We start from the raw sequence: 14,713 nt of genomic DNA on the forward strand, positions 1-14,713 counted from the left end.
CACCGGGAATAGAACCAGGGACCCCTGATTCAAACTCTGTCTTCGTTTACAGAGTTGGTGTCTTTACTCACTGAGCCGCTCCTCCTTGGAAAATGAAGTCACATGGCTCGGTGCTTTTACTGCATTGCAACTGTGGAAATGGCACTGAACCTTTTAAGGCTTTATACCCACTGTCTGCGGCCTTTGTCTTGCTGTTTTATGAGGGTACCTCGTTCACAATATGCCCCCCGCTGCCCATTACCACCCTCCTGCTTCTTGACGACACACAAATTTACTTTTCAACCCCTGACCTTACACCTGATGTACAGACCAAGGTTTCTGAATGTCTCTCTGTGATATCATCTTGGATGGCCCTCCGCCGACTTAAACTTAACATGGAAAAACAGAACTTGCTCCCAAACCTGGCCCTATTACCTCCTTCCACATTACTGTTGGAAGTTCTGTCATACACCCAATATCCCAAGCACGCTGCCTAGGGGTCACACTCTATTCCTCTCTCACATTTTCCTCTCACATTCAAAACTTTTCTAAAACCTGTCGCTTTTTCATCCGCAATATTACAAAGATACGCCCGTCCCTCTGTTGCTCGACTGCTAAAACTCTGACTCAGGCCCTCATTCTCTCCCGCCTCGATTACTGCAACCTCCTGCTGTCCGGCCTTCCTGCCTCTCACCTGTCTCCCCTACAATCTATCCTAAACGCTGCTGCCAGAATCACTCGATTTCCTTAATCTGTCAGCGTCTGCTGCAATCCCTCTCCTGGCTTCCTATCAAATCCTGCATCTCGCACTCAATTCTCCTCCTCACTTTTAAAGCTTTTCACTCTTCTACCCCTCCTTACATCTCAGCCCTAATTTCTCGCTATGCACCATCCCAACTCGTGCGGTCCGCTCAAGGATGTCTTCTCTACCCCCTTTGTATCTAAAGCCCTCTCCCACCTTAAACTTTTCTCACTGACTGCCCCACACTGCTGGATCTCTGGACCTCTATCAGACTAGCACCCTCTCTATCCACCTTTTTAAGACCTGCTGATATTTAACACCCCATACATAAACCTTGGCCCATTGCAGTCGCACTTACCAGAACACCCTCCTACTGTCTCTGTACGTTCTTCCTACCTACCAATTAGATTGTAAGCTCTTCGGAGCAGGGACTCCTTTTCCTAAATGTTACTTTTATGTCTGAAGCGCTTCTTCCTATGATCTGTTATTCGTATTTGTTATTTATGATTGTCGTGTGTATTACTACTGGGAAGCGCTATGTACATTAATTGGCGCTATATAAAGACATTTACGTACGTCATGGTTTTAAATGTTTGAGGGACTAGTGGAAGACCCTCAAACGAGCTCTTCATAGTATATAAACCTCACTCAATGTTGATAAATCTGTCTGTCATTTAATCCAAGATCTTTCAGGTAAAAGCAATATTGGTTAAATAATTACTACCTAAAACTCTGACGTACTTTATTTAATGTGCATTCAGCGCCAGCGTGAACCAATGGCCGTGGCCTGTTTAATGGCCTAAATGTACAAGTTAACATTTTTTTTGTTTGTTTCTATGGTTGGCAAATATCCTTTAGAGACTTTGTACTAGGTTTACTTTTGTTGACAAGACACTGCCTACAGGTAAATGTGTTACTTGCACTTTTGTGACTGTGATGTTTAAGTAATTTATGTGGCCGTCATTAGTAACACTTTCTTGTGTAGCACAAGTATCTGATGGGAATAGATTCTAAAGGAGCTGATTACATAGAAAAGTTGTTTAATCCGTCAAATGATGTTTATTTTTTGGGTAGTTTTACTTTCTACGTGCAACTGTCTCTTTAAATAAAATATTTTCTTGCTCTTTCGTGTTTAACAAACTCTATAGAGATTTTTTTTTTTTAAATTAAATTTTTTCTGACACGCGTAAATGTAGTTTTATTCCTTTCTTTGTTTTGCAGTCCTACTTTGTCACAGATTATGATCCAACGATTGAAGATTCCTACACAAAGCAGTGCGTCATAGATGACAGAGCGGCGAGGCTGGACAGTAAGTACAATACGGACACATACTGAAGAAGACCTCCTGAGGTGCTCTCCTCCTGCTAGAGACCAACCCCACTCTCACATAGGCAGTTGAAGATATGATATCATCGTCTTTTTTGGATATCAAAGTTGTAGCTGTGGTTGTGAGTTTTTTGTAACTCATTGCAAAGGCAACTAAGCAGCATTCTGATTCCGTAAAGGCGCAGTTCATCCAACCCCTGCACTCCACGGTATCCAGAGGAGGTGGAACTAGCACCCAAGCAAAACAAAAAAAGGGAGCTGCCCCTTTAAAAAGACCACTAAAGCAGAACATATTGTAAATTATACGTCCATTGTTCTTCTGCTTTTAGACCTAGATTTGAACATGTTTAGTTGACTGAACTCTTCGGGTGCTACTTCATCAGTGTGCCTGGCAATACAGGAGCCCCTAGAAGTAGTGGGCATGTCCTAATGGCCCAGCTAATATTTTTCTAAGGGAGATGGTGTTCTTGCGCTCCTGTAGAGAGCGATCTAAGAGGAAGTGCCGGAGCGATCACGTGATGGCAAGTGCTGGAGGGGGCCATGGCACTCTGGTGCCACTATCCCTTCCAGAAGTCAAAGGGTTAAGTAAACACTGCCGATGTTAGACAGGGTGTTTACATGGCTGAATAACTACCAACAAATCAAAATTGATGTTCTATACCGGCGATTCCCAATAAGAGAGTTCGTGAGGCGTCTTGACAGAGTTCGCCCCACAAAATATGTAATGGGGGATCCCAGGCGGTATAGTGGGGTAACTAGCCTGTGTGGGGACAGCGCACTTGGTAAGACCCCAAACTGCAGATTTGCATGAGCAGTATCGCCGGGATCAGGAGCTTCCAAAGTTACTTCCCCACTATGCTTTGCAATCCACAAGCGACTAGGGAATGTGGGGTGTGACTTTGGGAGCTTCTGCAGTAATTTGTTGACTATACCCCCATCCTGTCTGCACACACGGAGGAGCAGTTTGGGGCCTTCTTAAGTGTGTGTTATCCCCATAAGCACGGACACTATACTGCCTAGGATCAGTCAAACTGTTTTGTGAGCAATAGTCTGATAAGTAGACAAGATTTATTAACCAGGGGTTCGGGAACAAATATTTTCTAGCAGTGGGTGCACAATTTAAAACAAATATTGGGAACCGCTGTTCTATACATATGAATTAGTTTTAAGCAAACTTTTGAATAATTTAGGGGGTGTTGAAAAAGAGGAAAGCGAAGGCTCCATAGCGTAATTCAGTAAAAATTAGGTTTACTCAAAACCAAGGTAAAATCGGCTCACTCACAAGTCGCTTGGGCAATCGCATAAAAAGTCTGTGGCAAGGGGTCTTTGCTGGATACTGCGCCGGTAGCAAGCAGAAAACCTCATGGATTCATAGATGGGTGACGTGCATCCGCTTTCGGTTTCAGATGTGCACTAGATTGTGCATTCGAATAGCGGTCCTCCCCGTTGAAGTGTAGCACCTCTCTTGGTTCCACTGCTACTGGCTAATGATCAGTGATAGACTCCTTTGCCCACAGTCCTCAGACAGAAACCCTACGCATTTCGTCGCATGGGTAATGGCGACTTCATCAGGGGTTATCATGAACAGGCGCTTTCATGAACAGGCGCTTTAAGTGCTTTAAAAAGGGGCGTACTTATAAATAAAAAAACACCAAGAAACATTGCTGGTACTTATGCACGAATGCAACAACGACAATAACCACAAAGTAACATAACATCAATTTTGCAGAGAGAGGCATTGGGGCACAAGCAACACAAACAGAAAAATAAAATAAAATATTGTATGATATAGAAAAATGAACTATATTATATACCCAATCAACCATATACGTTGTTGAACTACTATATATATATATTGATCTACATTGATGATGAATAATAGAATGAAAACCAATTCCTGTGAATATAACAACGAATGCTAGTGATAAATTGAATACCATGAATGTTATGAACTCCGGGGAGGAGATGGAACATATAAGAACAGAGGCAGCAACAACAAACCCTTCTCAAACGTACAGGCATACCCTGCTTTAAGTACACTCACTTTAAGTACACTCGCGAGTAAGTACATATCGCCCAATAGGCAAACGGCAGCTCACGCATGTGCCTGTCAGCACGTCCTGAACAGCAATACCGGCTCCCTACCTGCACCGAAGCTGTGTGCAAGCGGGGAGCCTATTGAGCCTGTTACACATGCGTTATTTACATCAGTTATGCACGTATAGGACGATTGCAGTACAGTACATGCATCAATAAGTGGGGAAAAGGTAGTGCTTCACTTTAAGTACATTTTCGCTTTACATACATGCTCCGGTCCCATTGCGTACGTTAATGCGGGGTATGCCTGTAATTAGCCCGTAAGTGTAATGTGAAAAAATATTAATAATGAAATATATTATAAAAATAAATAAGGTAAATAAATAGTTTTTATGTTATTCTAATGTGTAACTGGTTTGAATACCATAATGATAAAACCAACATATGCAGTGTTTGCATATGCACATATAAATGAATGTGCGCACACAAACATGCCATACGCTGGTAGAGTGAAATATATAATATTAAACATCTATTAACTAATATACATATATAAACTAATCTATATAACTGTGATTCATTGTAAGACATCATAAAATGTAATAATATATATATGAAATTGATATGACTTCAACCATGTGTAAATATAAATGTTGATAAAAAAATTAACTATATGTATGTGTTGTAAATTAATGATAATAAATCTGCGAACACTGAATATGGATAACAATATGGATATGAATGGCCAACATGGAATGGAGATACTAACTGATTGATTGAAGATGGGAAACGATGCAAGCGATAAGGCTAAAAGGACCGGAGGAGGACCAAAAGGCAACCACTAAATAAGAGTGCTTTTGTCCAAGCACTAATTGTACTCCCTGGGGGAAAAGGGTACCCAAAGTATAGATCCAAAAAGTCTCTCTGATACAGAGCTTCTTGAATCTATCTCCCCCCAATAGAGAAGTGGGGATAAGCTCTAACCCCAACATTATGCTGCATATAATTTAGAATGATTTTAATCTTATGGGGTTTTCTGCAGGATGATGGTGGTCTTGGGTCTATGAAATAAGTGTAGACCGACAACAATTTTCTTTCTTCTAGTTCTAGACACAGCGGGTCAAGAAGAATTTGGGGCCATGCGAGAGCAGTACATGCGGACAGGAGAAGGATTTTTGCTGGTCTTTGCGGTGACTGATAGGGGAAGGTATGGAAAACCTGTGTGGGGGTGGCTGTCGCTGGGTGTGGGGGTGTCTGTCGCTGGGTGCGGGGGTCTCTCTGAGAGGGTTCGAGGATTCCTCTTGTTTCTGAGATATTTTCCGGTAGCATCCTCTCCAGGGGAAACAAAAGGTGTTTAAATATCCATGTTCTGCAGGCCGATAGCGCAGGCATTTTAAGCATCTAGTGGGCAACTGGCAGTACCTTCCTGAAAACGTATCTCGGGAACCAGGAGTCGCCCGCAGTTGAAATGAATGTGGTTCACCTGCTTCCCACTTAGACCTAAAACCATAACAAAAGGGGAACTTGTTCATTTGATCCGTCCAATACGATGCATTAATATTTAATGGGGGGGGTTTTGTTTTTTTTTGTTGTTTTTTTTTTTTACAGCTTTGAAGAAATCTACAAATTCCAAAGACAGATTCTCCGGGTAAAAGACCGGGATGAATTCCCGATGATTTTAGTTGGTAACAAAGCAGACTTGGAGCATCAGAGACAGGTAACGTACACAGAGGCTGAGCACAAAGCCAGGGTATAGGAAACCTCATTGAACTGTAAAGTTGTATTATTATTGAAAACAAGACACCATTTTTTTTTTCACGCGTGTTCTGGGGTAGAGGGGGAACGACCCTGGATATAAACTGCATCGACCTCCTATTACAGGAGTAAAGCCCATTATTCCATAACCTACGGAGAACACTGGCAACATAGGGGGTTACATTAGAGATGCCATAGGTTCGAACATTGCTTGGTACCAACTAAATCTTTGGGAGCTCAAGGAAATAAGAGGTATTCGATTAATAGGAGGACAAGATGCACAATATCAAATAATTAAAAGTAATAATAATTGTATCCCTCAGCCATTAAATCTTCAAGGATTTTCTTCAAAATTAGCTATAGGGTTGAACAAAGAATTTTTTTAAAATGCAAGCGCTAATATTTTGTTGCCACTGCGTCCCCGACACGCACCCTCCGTCTCGGACACGCACCCTCCGTCTCGGACACGCACCCTCCGTCCCCGACACGCACCCTCCGTCTCGGACACGCACCCTCCGTCCCCGACACGCACCCTCCGTCCCCGACACGCACCCTCCGTCTCGGACACGCACCCTCCGTCCCCGACACGCACCCTCCGTCCCCGACACGCACCCTCCATCTCGGACACGCACCCTCCGTCCCCGACACGCACCCTCCGTCTCGGACACGCACCCTCCGTCCCCGACACGCACCCTCCGTCTCGGACACGCACCCTCCGTCTCGGACACGCACCCTCCGTCTCGGACACGCACCCTCCGTCTCGGACACGCACACTCCGTCTCGGACACGCACCCTCCGTCCCCGACACGCACCCTCCGTCTCGGACACGCACCCTCCGTCCCCGACACGCGCCCTCCGTCCCCGACACGCACCCTCCGTCTCGAACATGCACCCTCCGTCTCGGACACGCACCCTCCGTCTCGGACACGCACCCTCCGTCTCGGTCACGCACCCTCCGTCTCGGACACGCACCCTCCGTCTCGGACACGCACCCTCCGTCTCGGACACGCACCCTCCGTCTCGGACACGCACCCTCCGTCCCGGACACGCACCCTCCGTCCCCGACACGCACCCTCCGTCCCCGACACGCACCCTCCGTCCCGGACACGCACCCTCCGTCCCCGACACGCACCCTCCGTCCCCGACACGCACCCTCCGTCCCGGACACGCACCCTCCGTCCCGGACACGCACCCTCCGTCCCGGACACGCACCCTCCGTCCCGGACACGCACCCTCCGTCTCGGACACGCACCCTCCGTCTCGGACACGCACCCTCCGTCCCGGACACGCACCCTCCGTCTCGGACACGCACCCTCCGTCTCGGACACGCACCCTCCGTCTCGGACACGCACCCTCCGTCTCGGACACGCACCCTCTTACTGTGTGTCCGTCTGTGTTCGTGACACACTCACGCATAGCACACTGACACTCTTGCCAACCTAATTGAGGGCAAGGGCGGCAGAGTCCTGGAGGTCTCCGCTTCCTCCTCGTGCGCTTCTGCTCCCCAATCTTCCTCCCCACCTCACAGTCCTTACAGAGCGGCTGTGACTTGATCTTTTGGTCACCGCTGCGGCCGGTCACAGAGCGGGACGTGCTGTTGCACATCGTGGTGCAGACTGGTGACAGATCAGAGCGTGCAACACCGGCACCAGAGGGTTACATTTTAGGCGCTGCAGGCTTTTTCCGTACCGGAACCATCCTCATCAAATCTAGAACAGCTGCTGACCATCTTCTGCACTACAAAAAGATGTCCATAAAAGCCACAGACCCTGTCCAATAAATATATTCCTTTCACAAGTGGCTTTTATTAATCCTGATCACACCTGATTTTGTGAAGAAGGCTGAAACATTTCATGGCATTCTGGTAAATGACCCGGTCTGGAAATTATCTTAGTCTGAAGTTCTCCGGGTTTTACTTACATTAATTCCATAATGTCGCTTGCCAGATGGGTTTTTTTGGTACTCCAGTTTGTGTTCTCTTAACCCCCTTTATTACCAGAGGGGCATGGCGAGCAATGCATAGCAGTGCCTTCTAGATGCATAGGGTTTAAAGACCAAATGCATAGAACAATCCTACACTTTTTTATGAACCTAATTTGATAGTCGATATTAAAAAAAAAAAAAAAAACTGCTTGGCTACCTAGTAGATCCATCTGTTGTAAAAAATCTGTCCCGAACATGAGAGGGGACCAAGATCAAATAGGTTCTGACTTCTGTCCATCGTAAGCAATTTTGAATTCCCCATTTCAACACTTCAGCTAATGCCTCAAACAGGGGTTCCCCAGAACTCAGACAGAGAAACATGTGTGACCACTTTTAGTGCTAGGTTGTCTTCTTGCTCCTCCTTGTGAATTTTGGTGACGATGCACTGCCTGTAATCGGGTGAATTTTGATTGTTTTTTTTGTTTTTTTTTTAACTGGGGAGGGGGACATTACACTTGGCTTGAGTAGAAAATATGAGCTCTACTAGACTAATTAAACCTGCAAAATTGTGTTGTAATACCCTTTTTATTGAACTTGGTATATACATAATCTGCAGACATGTTCTTTTTAGATAAGCAATCATGACCTCTCCAAGTATAGAGATTTTACATTTGATGATAATCATCCAGCACCTGGAAAGAAGGTTGTCCAACAAAATTGCTCACACACTGTGGATTCTTCAATGGAATCTCCCTTAAAGTCTTTGGGGACGCCAGATATTCAAGAGATCATAATTTTAAGAGGGTGATCCCACTGAAGTGTGTGTGTGTGTTTGTGTCACTCCCTCACAGGGAGGGTGAGTTGAGAGGAGTGTTACAATGAAAGTGTCATTTTCAGGTAACGCAAGAAGAAGGACAGCAATTAGCACGACAGCTGAAAGTAACGTACATGGAAGCATCGGCAAAAATCCGAATGAATGTAGAGCAAGCCTTTCATGAACTCGTCAAAGTTGTAAGGTGAGTGTCACAAAATACGTGCAGCTCAAACTTAATCCGGGTACGGCCTTTAAGAGGCTTATTCTAGATCGGCCAACGCGGACGATGGAGCTGTTATTGGAAGAAATCCTCCATTGCCCACTGTGGGGAATTTTGGCCGGAGGCGGCCCGATTTTTGGCTGCTTTGGCAGATAACGAATAAGCCTCTAAATGTTAACGTGCATTACTGTGTGTTCACTACAGGAGCAATAGACAATATCATATAAAAAGATGCGCACGGATTGTTGGAAATGGTCAAATATGATCAATTCTACTTGTCGAAAAATGTACGGTTTCAAGGTCTATTTTGGAAATATTGGTCAATGAAACATTTCTAATAACGAGTGAATTAAGTGCACTCACAAAATAGTAGAAAAAAAGATTGTTTTATGTCAGCAGCATCCATCCGTGTAGGAAAATATTAAATAGATTCATCACGTATTGAAGCTTACAATATTGCATAGCGTTATAGAGCTGACATTATTATAACCCTATTAATACTCATGAAATAGTTTTAATGTGCACTCAATACCACTGATTTCATATAAAAGTATTATGCGCGAACAAATTTTGGAGTGTTAAGAGAGCATTTTGGCTGCTTTTTGTGCCAGGAAATTCACGACTCGTTGGGAGAAATGCCCGTGTGATCTATACTCATAAAATGTTTCTGTCCGCAGAAAATTTCAGGAACAAGAATGCCCTCCTTCCCCAGAGCCGACGAGGAAAGATAAAGACAAGAAAGGCTGTCACTGTGTTCTTTTCTAAGAGAACTGGCTATCACAAACCAGCTGTCGTCGTTTTTTTTTCTTGTCTCCTACATCCAAATATTTAGCATCCTGTTTGAACATCGTCTCACTGCAGAACATCACCAGGATCGCCTTAGTCCGTGAAGCCTTGACACACATTACTTCTAGACAGATTGAAGCCGCAGTGCAACCTATCCACGCTTAGAGTCCAAATTTGAAGTGGAGATAGAACAGATCTGCACTCGCTCTGACTCTGTCGTCGTCCCCTACATACCAACTCACCTCTGCACCCATTATTTGGCAACGTGTCCGTAGTTTCACCCTTTTATATCTCAAGTTCAAATAGATTTCCATTGTAGCGCCCTATTAAAAGGTTGGATTATATACTTAAACACCGCAGGTGCCCACATAAATATTTTGATAGTATTATCCCCTTGGAGTGGCCAACTCCAGTCCTCAAAGGCTACTAACAGGTCAGGTTTTTCAGGGTATCCCTGCTTCAGCACAGGTGGCTGTCAACGACTGAGCCACTGATTGAGCCACCTATGCTGAGGTTGGGATATCCTTAAAACCTGACCTGTTGGTGGCCCTTGAGGACTGGAGTTGGCCATCCCCTGTTTTAGGACAAGCCTCTGATATACACCATTTGCTCAAATATATTTCCATTCAGTCGCCCTATTAAAAGTACAGTATGCACCAAGCCTTTTACTAGTTAATCACCTTCTGAAATATATTGGTGTTTTTTCTTTTATATTGAATTCGTATTAAAGTCTTAAAACTAAGGGCCGTCCCCTTGCGCATATCAGTGGCCTCCACACACTTTGAAAGCCAACCTTTTTTTAAATGTAGGTTTGCCTTCTGTCTCCCGTTAGATTTGAATTCCATCCACCCTCTCAAAATCCGAAATCCTCGCATATGCGAATCAGCAATTTGTATGGATGTCACTTGGCTGAAACGTTGTTTCATTTGTAGTTGGGTAGGTTACTGTAAAGATGGTCTACGGTCCTTGTGTACGTTACTGTCGGGACGTCCCTTCTGGTTGACCGTGACGGGAATGCAGCAGCTTCTCATGAGACCGGAGACTAAGGCCCCTAATCAATATGCGGTGATGTCATTTGAGCGGAGCTGAAATCTCCCAGACTACAGAAGACGGCTTCATGACAGTTTAAATAGGCGGCCGAGAGGGACTAACGTGAGAGAATCCTGGTCATTAATGGCCATTCGCTTCAATCGCCATTCTACGTATAGACCCAGAATATCCAAGGGAAACTTTTTGCCAAATGCTGCTGGAGTGAGGCTGTTTAGCCTTATTTTAAAATACCTGGGGTTTTTAGTGGGGGGGTTTTTTTTTTTTAAAGATTTTTTTTTTTTTAAGATTTTTTTTTTCTTTTTCTAAAGCGCCAGGTCTCCTCGCATCCAATGGCGCATATCTCCGTTTTAATTACAGGCCCTTACTGAATATTCTGTGCTAATGCTTCTCCTTGTCAGGAAACCTGTTTGCTCCATACAAAGTACCGTTCTAACTTTATTCAATAGGGACTGAAGGATGGTTGTAAACGCAGCCGCTAAGCAATCTCCGTACTGCAGGCTTGCAAATACAATGTTCCCAACCAGGTTAGGGCCCCAAATAAAAGCCTTGGAGAGCAGATGCTACGGTTGTTTCTTTATACTGCAGACCGCCTAGTCCCATGTGTTTTTGTTTTGCTTTTTCAGCACCCCGCGATTATTAAAGCGCCAGTCCCTCCCCTGTAAGATATTTTACTTTTAAACATTGGAATATTCCCCCTTGGTGTTGCACATGCAGTTCTTTTGCCTTTTCTTTTTAGATTTTTAATTTCTATTTGACATTTGTGGCCTCCATCCCCCCCCTCGTATCACTAATCGCTAATGCAGAATCTTCACGGTGGGGTCCGCCATTATGCAAAACGCAATAGTGCAACGACAACAAAAATGAACGAAAATCATGACAAAGAAACAATGAACTGTGTGTAATAATAATTGTACGTTTCTAAATATTGTGAGTAACCCCTCCAGTGCCATGCAGAGTAGCAATGCGGTTAAAAATGTTACTGCCAGATGGTTCTGGATCGCTTGGCAAAGCAATCCGTTGCAGACCCGTTTGGCAGCAGAGGGGTTAAAATGTAAATTCATGTTAAATTAAGTGGTGTGACAAACCAGTTGATAATGAAGTATAAATCGAGAATATCATTGTGCCCATTTGATTTTATACAGCAACTTCAGTTTGCCTTAATTATCCAACACTCTATTGTCCTACAGAATAATCGTACCGCCGCCATTATTATTTCTTCTATTTTACAATAGCGCCTTTTCTCAGTGGTCAAAACAGGAGACTGTGTTTATTAGTTAATTCGGTTCCCTTTTTTTTTTAATGAAAGTAGCCGGATGCCTATACAGTGCTTGAGAATTTTAGGCATGGGGTATATGAATTTTCACATCAATGTTGGAAGGAAGCAAAGTTAATTTAATAGCTTGTGTTCCTTTTTGGTGGGAGTTTGAAGTAGCATTGCAGGTTTTATAGTTTTTATCAACAAAAGGAAGAGAAAAAAAAAACCTGCCTTTTGTCTTGTAATATTTAAAAAAAGAACATTATCCGATATTTCAAGTCTTTCCATAAGCTTGGTTGTCTTGAACGATCACTGATGTAGGTGGTGGGTCTCCCCGTTATATCATGTTGGCAGTGACCCTTTCCGCAGAATGTCTCTGTAACGCAGAGTTTTCCTTTGTGTTAGGAGCTCTGGGTAAGGTATAGGCTAGAATTAAAACCTTTTAGATGTAGACTGAGAACTTGAAATGTCTGTAAACGTAATCAAACTCTTTAAGTTTATAGGGAACAACTCACTAAAATGCAATAGTTCCCAATAATTGTTAATGGCTGTTCGCTGGCACAACCATAATGGAGAACACATTTTGGTGAAGAAACTCTATGGGGTTGAGCTAAATTATGCTGAAACCTGCAATGCTGCTTCAGCAAAGTATATGAAATGAAACCTGTAGTTCCTGTTTCTTTTGTCATTGTTATAATGTAATATACAAATGGAATTTGTTCTTTCCATTGTCCAAGATTGATTAAATGTTTTTTTTTTTTTTTTTGCTATATTTTCTTCTTGAACTTGGGTAACACGTATTTTTATGTTTGTAAACCTCTATGCTTTCGCAGCGTAACCATGGAACGAGGAGTCTTTCATTCACATGATTCACCTCGAACTTACACGTCACAAACTAGCAGAACATCGCTTAACTGTTGGTCTCTCATGCATAAGAAAGTCCTGTGCACTGAGGGGCAGGGAATATAATTTTGAAGTCCTATGGAGTATATAGTGTCCTCCGAAACGATAAAATTATTTGAACTGAGATGTTTTCTGTTTGGTATATGTTTTTTGTAATAAAAGGCAGACTATAACTTTTTTTTTTTTTTAAACCAGCATTTCAAATTGTTTACAAGTGTATATATCCAGTATACCTATTTGATATCTAGAATAAAATTACTGGGGTATCATTTTTTTCCCTCTAGTCAGTCAGCAGTTTGTCGTTTTGTGACACTGGAATTGTTGGATAAACTGAAGTGCATTTAGACTCATTGATCATTCATCTTTGGTCCCCTAATTAGCATGGGGAGTAGCAGAATAACACACAGTTGACATACAAGTCAAATGAAATTAATGCATCGTCAATGCTTTGTTACACCCCTCTCCCCCCTTGGTTCCACCATATTAAACAGTGGCCTTGGATCTGCTGGCACTGCACAGACCAGAACTTTTTTTCATTGCTGCAATGTGAATGTGAAAGAAGTGAGCTGAATGAGCAGTTTAATGCATTAATAGAGAGAAATCAATGGGGTCTTCCAGTGTCATGAATTAAATCACCAAATCAAAGATGGCTACTCGCTCAACCTTCTCTGCTGCTCCATGAGAGAAGTACATTTGTAACATTTTGAGACTACATTGAAAGACGGGTGTAACTTCTCGATGGGGATTTTCCATCATTTTTGTTTCTTGGAGTGCAGGTGGGCCCCAGAGTGCCCAAGCCCCTCCAGCACTCCGATCACGGGACCGCCTCCATTGCTGATGATGGAAGGGGTGGAGTCATCCCCCTTCTGTTCCCCATTGGTAAAGATCACATCAGCACAGGACGTGATCTGCCCATATAGAACGAGCCGGACATATGGATGTAGCTACGAAATCGGGGCCTTCCGAGCGTTGGACTCCATGATGTAGCTTTGTCCTGGGACACGCAAAGGGTTAAATCCCTCGCAGGACCAAAGTGACCTAATGCCAATAACCTGTTTTTAAGGGGTCTCAGCTGGGTAACTGATGCAGTTTGTTTTACCTAAAACTGACGCCTGTAAGTATTTTCTATTTATTTTATAAGGTCAGACTTTGGAGGGGTGTGATTTCCTCTGGCTGCTCCCTTGTGCGATATCACGGTGTAATCAAGTGTTGGCAGGAGCCAGAGTCCCCCGCTCCCCACATCTTTATTGGCTCTCTGATAAGGACCGGATGGAATAAGAGGAAAGAAAACGCTTGATTAGTCAAACATTTCCCCATTCAGATGGACCTAAGTAATTAAACTGACCAACTATGTGGTACCTCACCTTTAATAAGAGATTGATACAATACACAGGTGTTACCTATTTACACACTCTTCCTGTATAAATATCGGTGATGCAATAGGGGGATATGTGGGTTAAAGCTGCAATCTGTTTGGAGTCGGCATTTAAGAGGATTACATGTTGCAGTAAGATTAATTACTTATGAGTACACCTATCCAATCAACCATAACCGTTTATAGGAAATAAAAACAATGCAGTTAATAGTCTCTAAAGACGTTCTCTTCCTGACAACACTGTGTAGTCACAATGCTCTCTCAAGGGATTTACTCTTTGAGGTCCTTTACAGGTTAATGCACCGGAACGGGCGTCCCATTGAAGTCAATGGGAGCGAACGCCTGTTTGGGTGTGGTAACACGGAACCGCTTGCTAAATCTGGGAGCCAAGTTGGATCTTCTCCGTAAAGGAGCAGGATGCTAGGGAAGTGCATACAGATACTGAATATCATTGTACAAGGCTGTATGTCCAGTTTTAGTTGGAATCGGTTTGTTTTAGCAATAAGTGGTGAAGATTCTTTGTCGGGGAGCCACCTTTCGTTTTTGAT

At 43.5% G+C, this 14,713-nt stretch overlaps 1 protein-coding gene across 1 annotated transcript in view; it reads left to right on the forward strand.

Moving 5' to 3' along the window:
• Positions 1-12,649, forward strand: part of RRAS2 (RAS related 2) — a 95,513-nt gene extending 82,864 nt beyond the window's left edge. The window contains exons 2-6 of the mRNA XM_075567021.1: positions 1,943-2,030; positions 5,189-5,291; positions 5,693-5,801; positions 8,660-8,778; positions 9,474-12,649. Coding sequence (XP_075423136.1) covers positions 1,943-2,030; positions 5,189-5,291; positions 5,693-5,801; positions 8,660-8,778; positions 9,474-9,561 — 507 coding nt within the window. The 3' untranslated portion in view covers positions 9,562-12,649. The remainder of the gene's footprint in view (positions 1-1,942; positions 2,031-5,188; positions 5,292-5,692; positions 5,802-8,659; positions 8,779-9,473) is intronic.
• Positions 12,650-14,713: the final 2,064 nt, after the last annotated feature.

The sequence above is a fragment of the Ascaphus truei genome, chromosome 12 (genome assembly GCF_040206685.1).
Source record: "Ascaphus truei isolate aAscTru1 chromosome 12, aAscTru1.hap1, whole genome shotgun sequence".
NCBI lineage: Eukaryota > Metazoa > Chordata > Amphibia > Anura > Ascaphidae > Ascaphus > Ascaphus truei.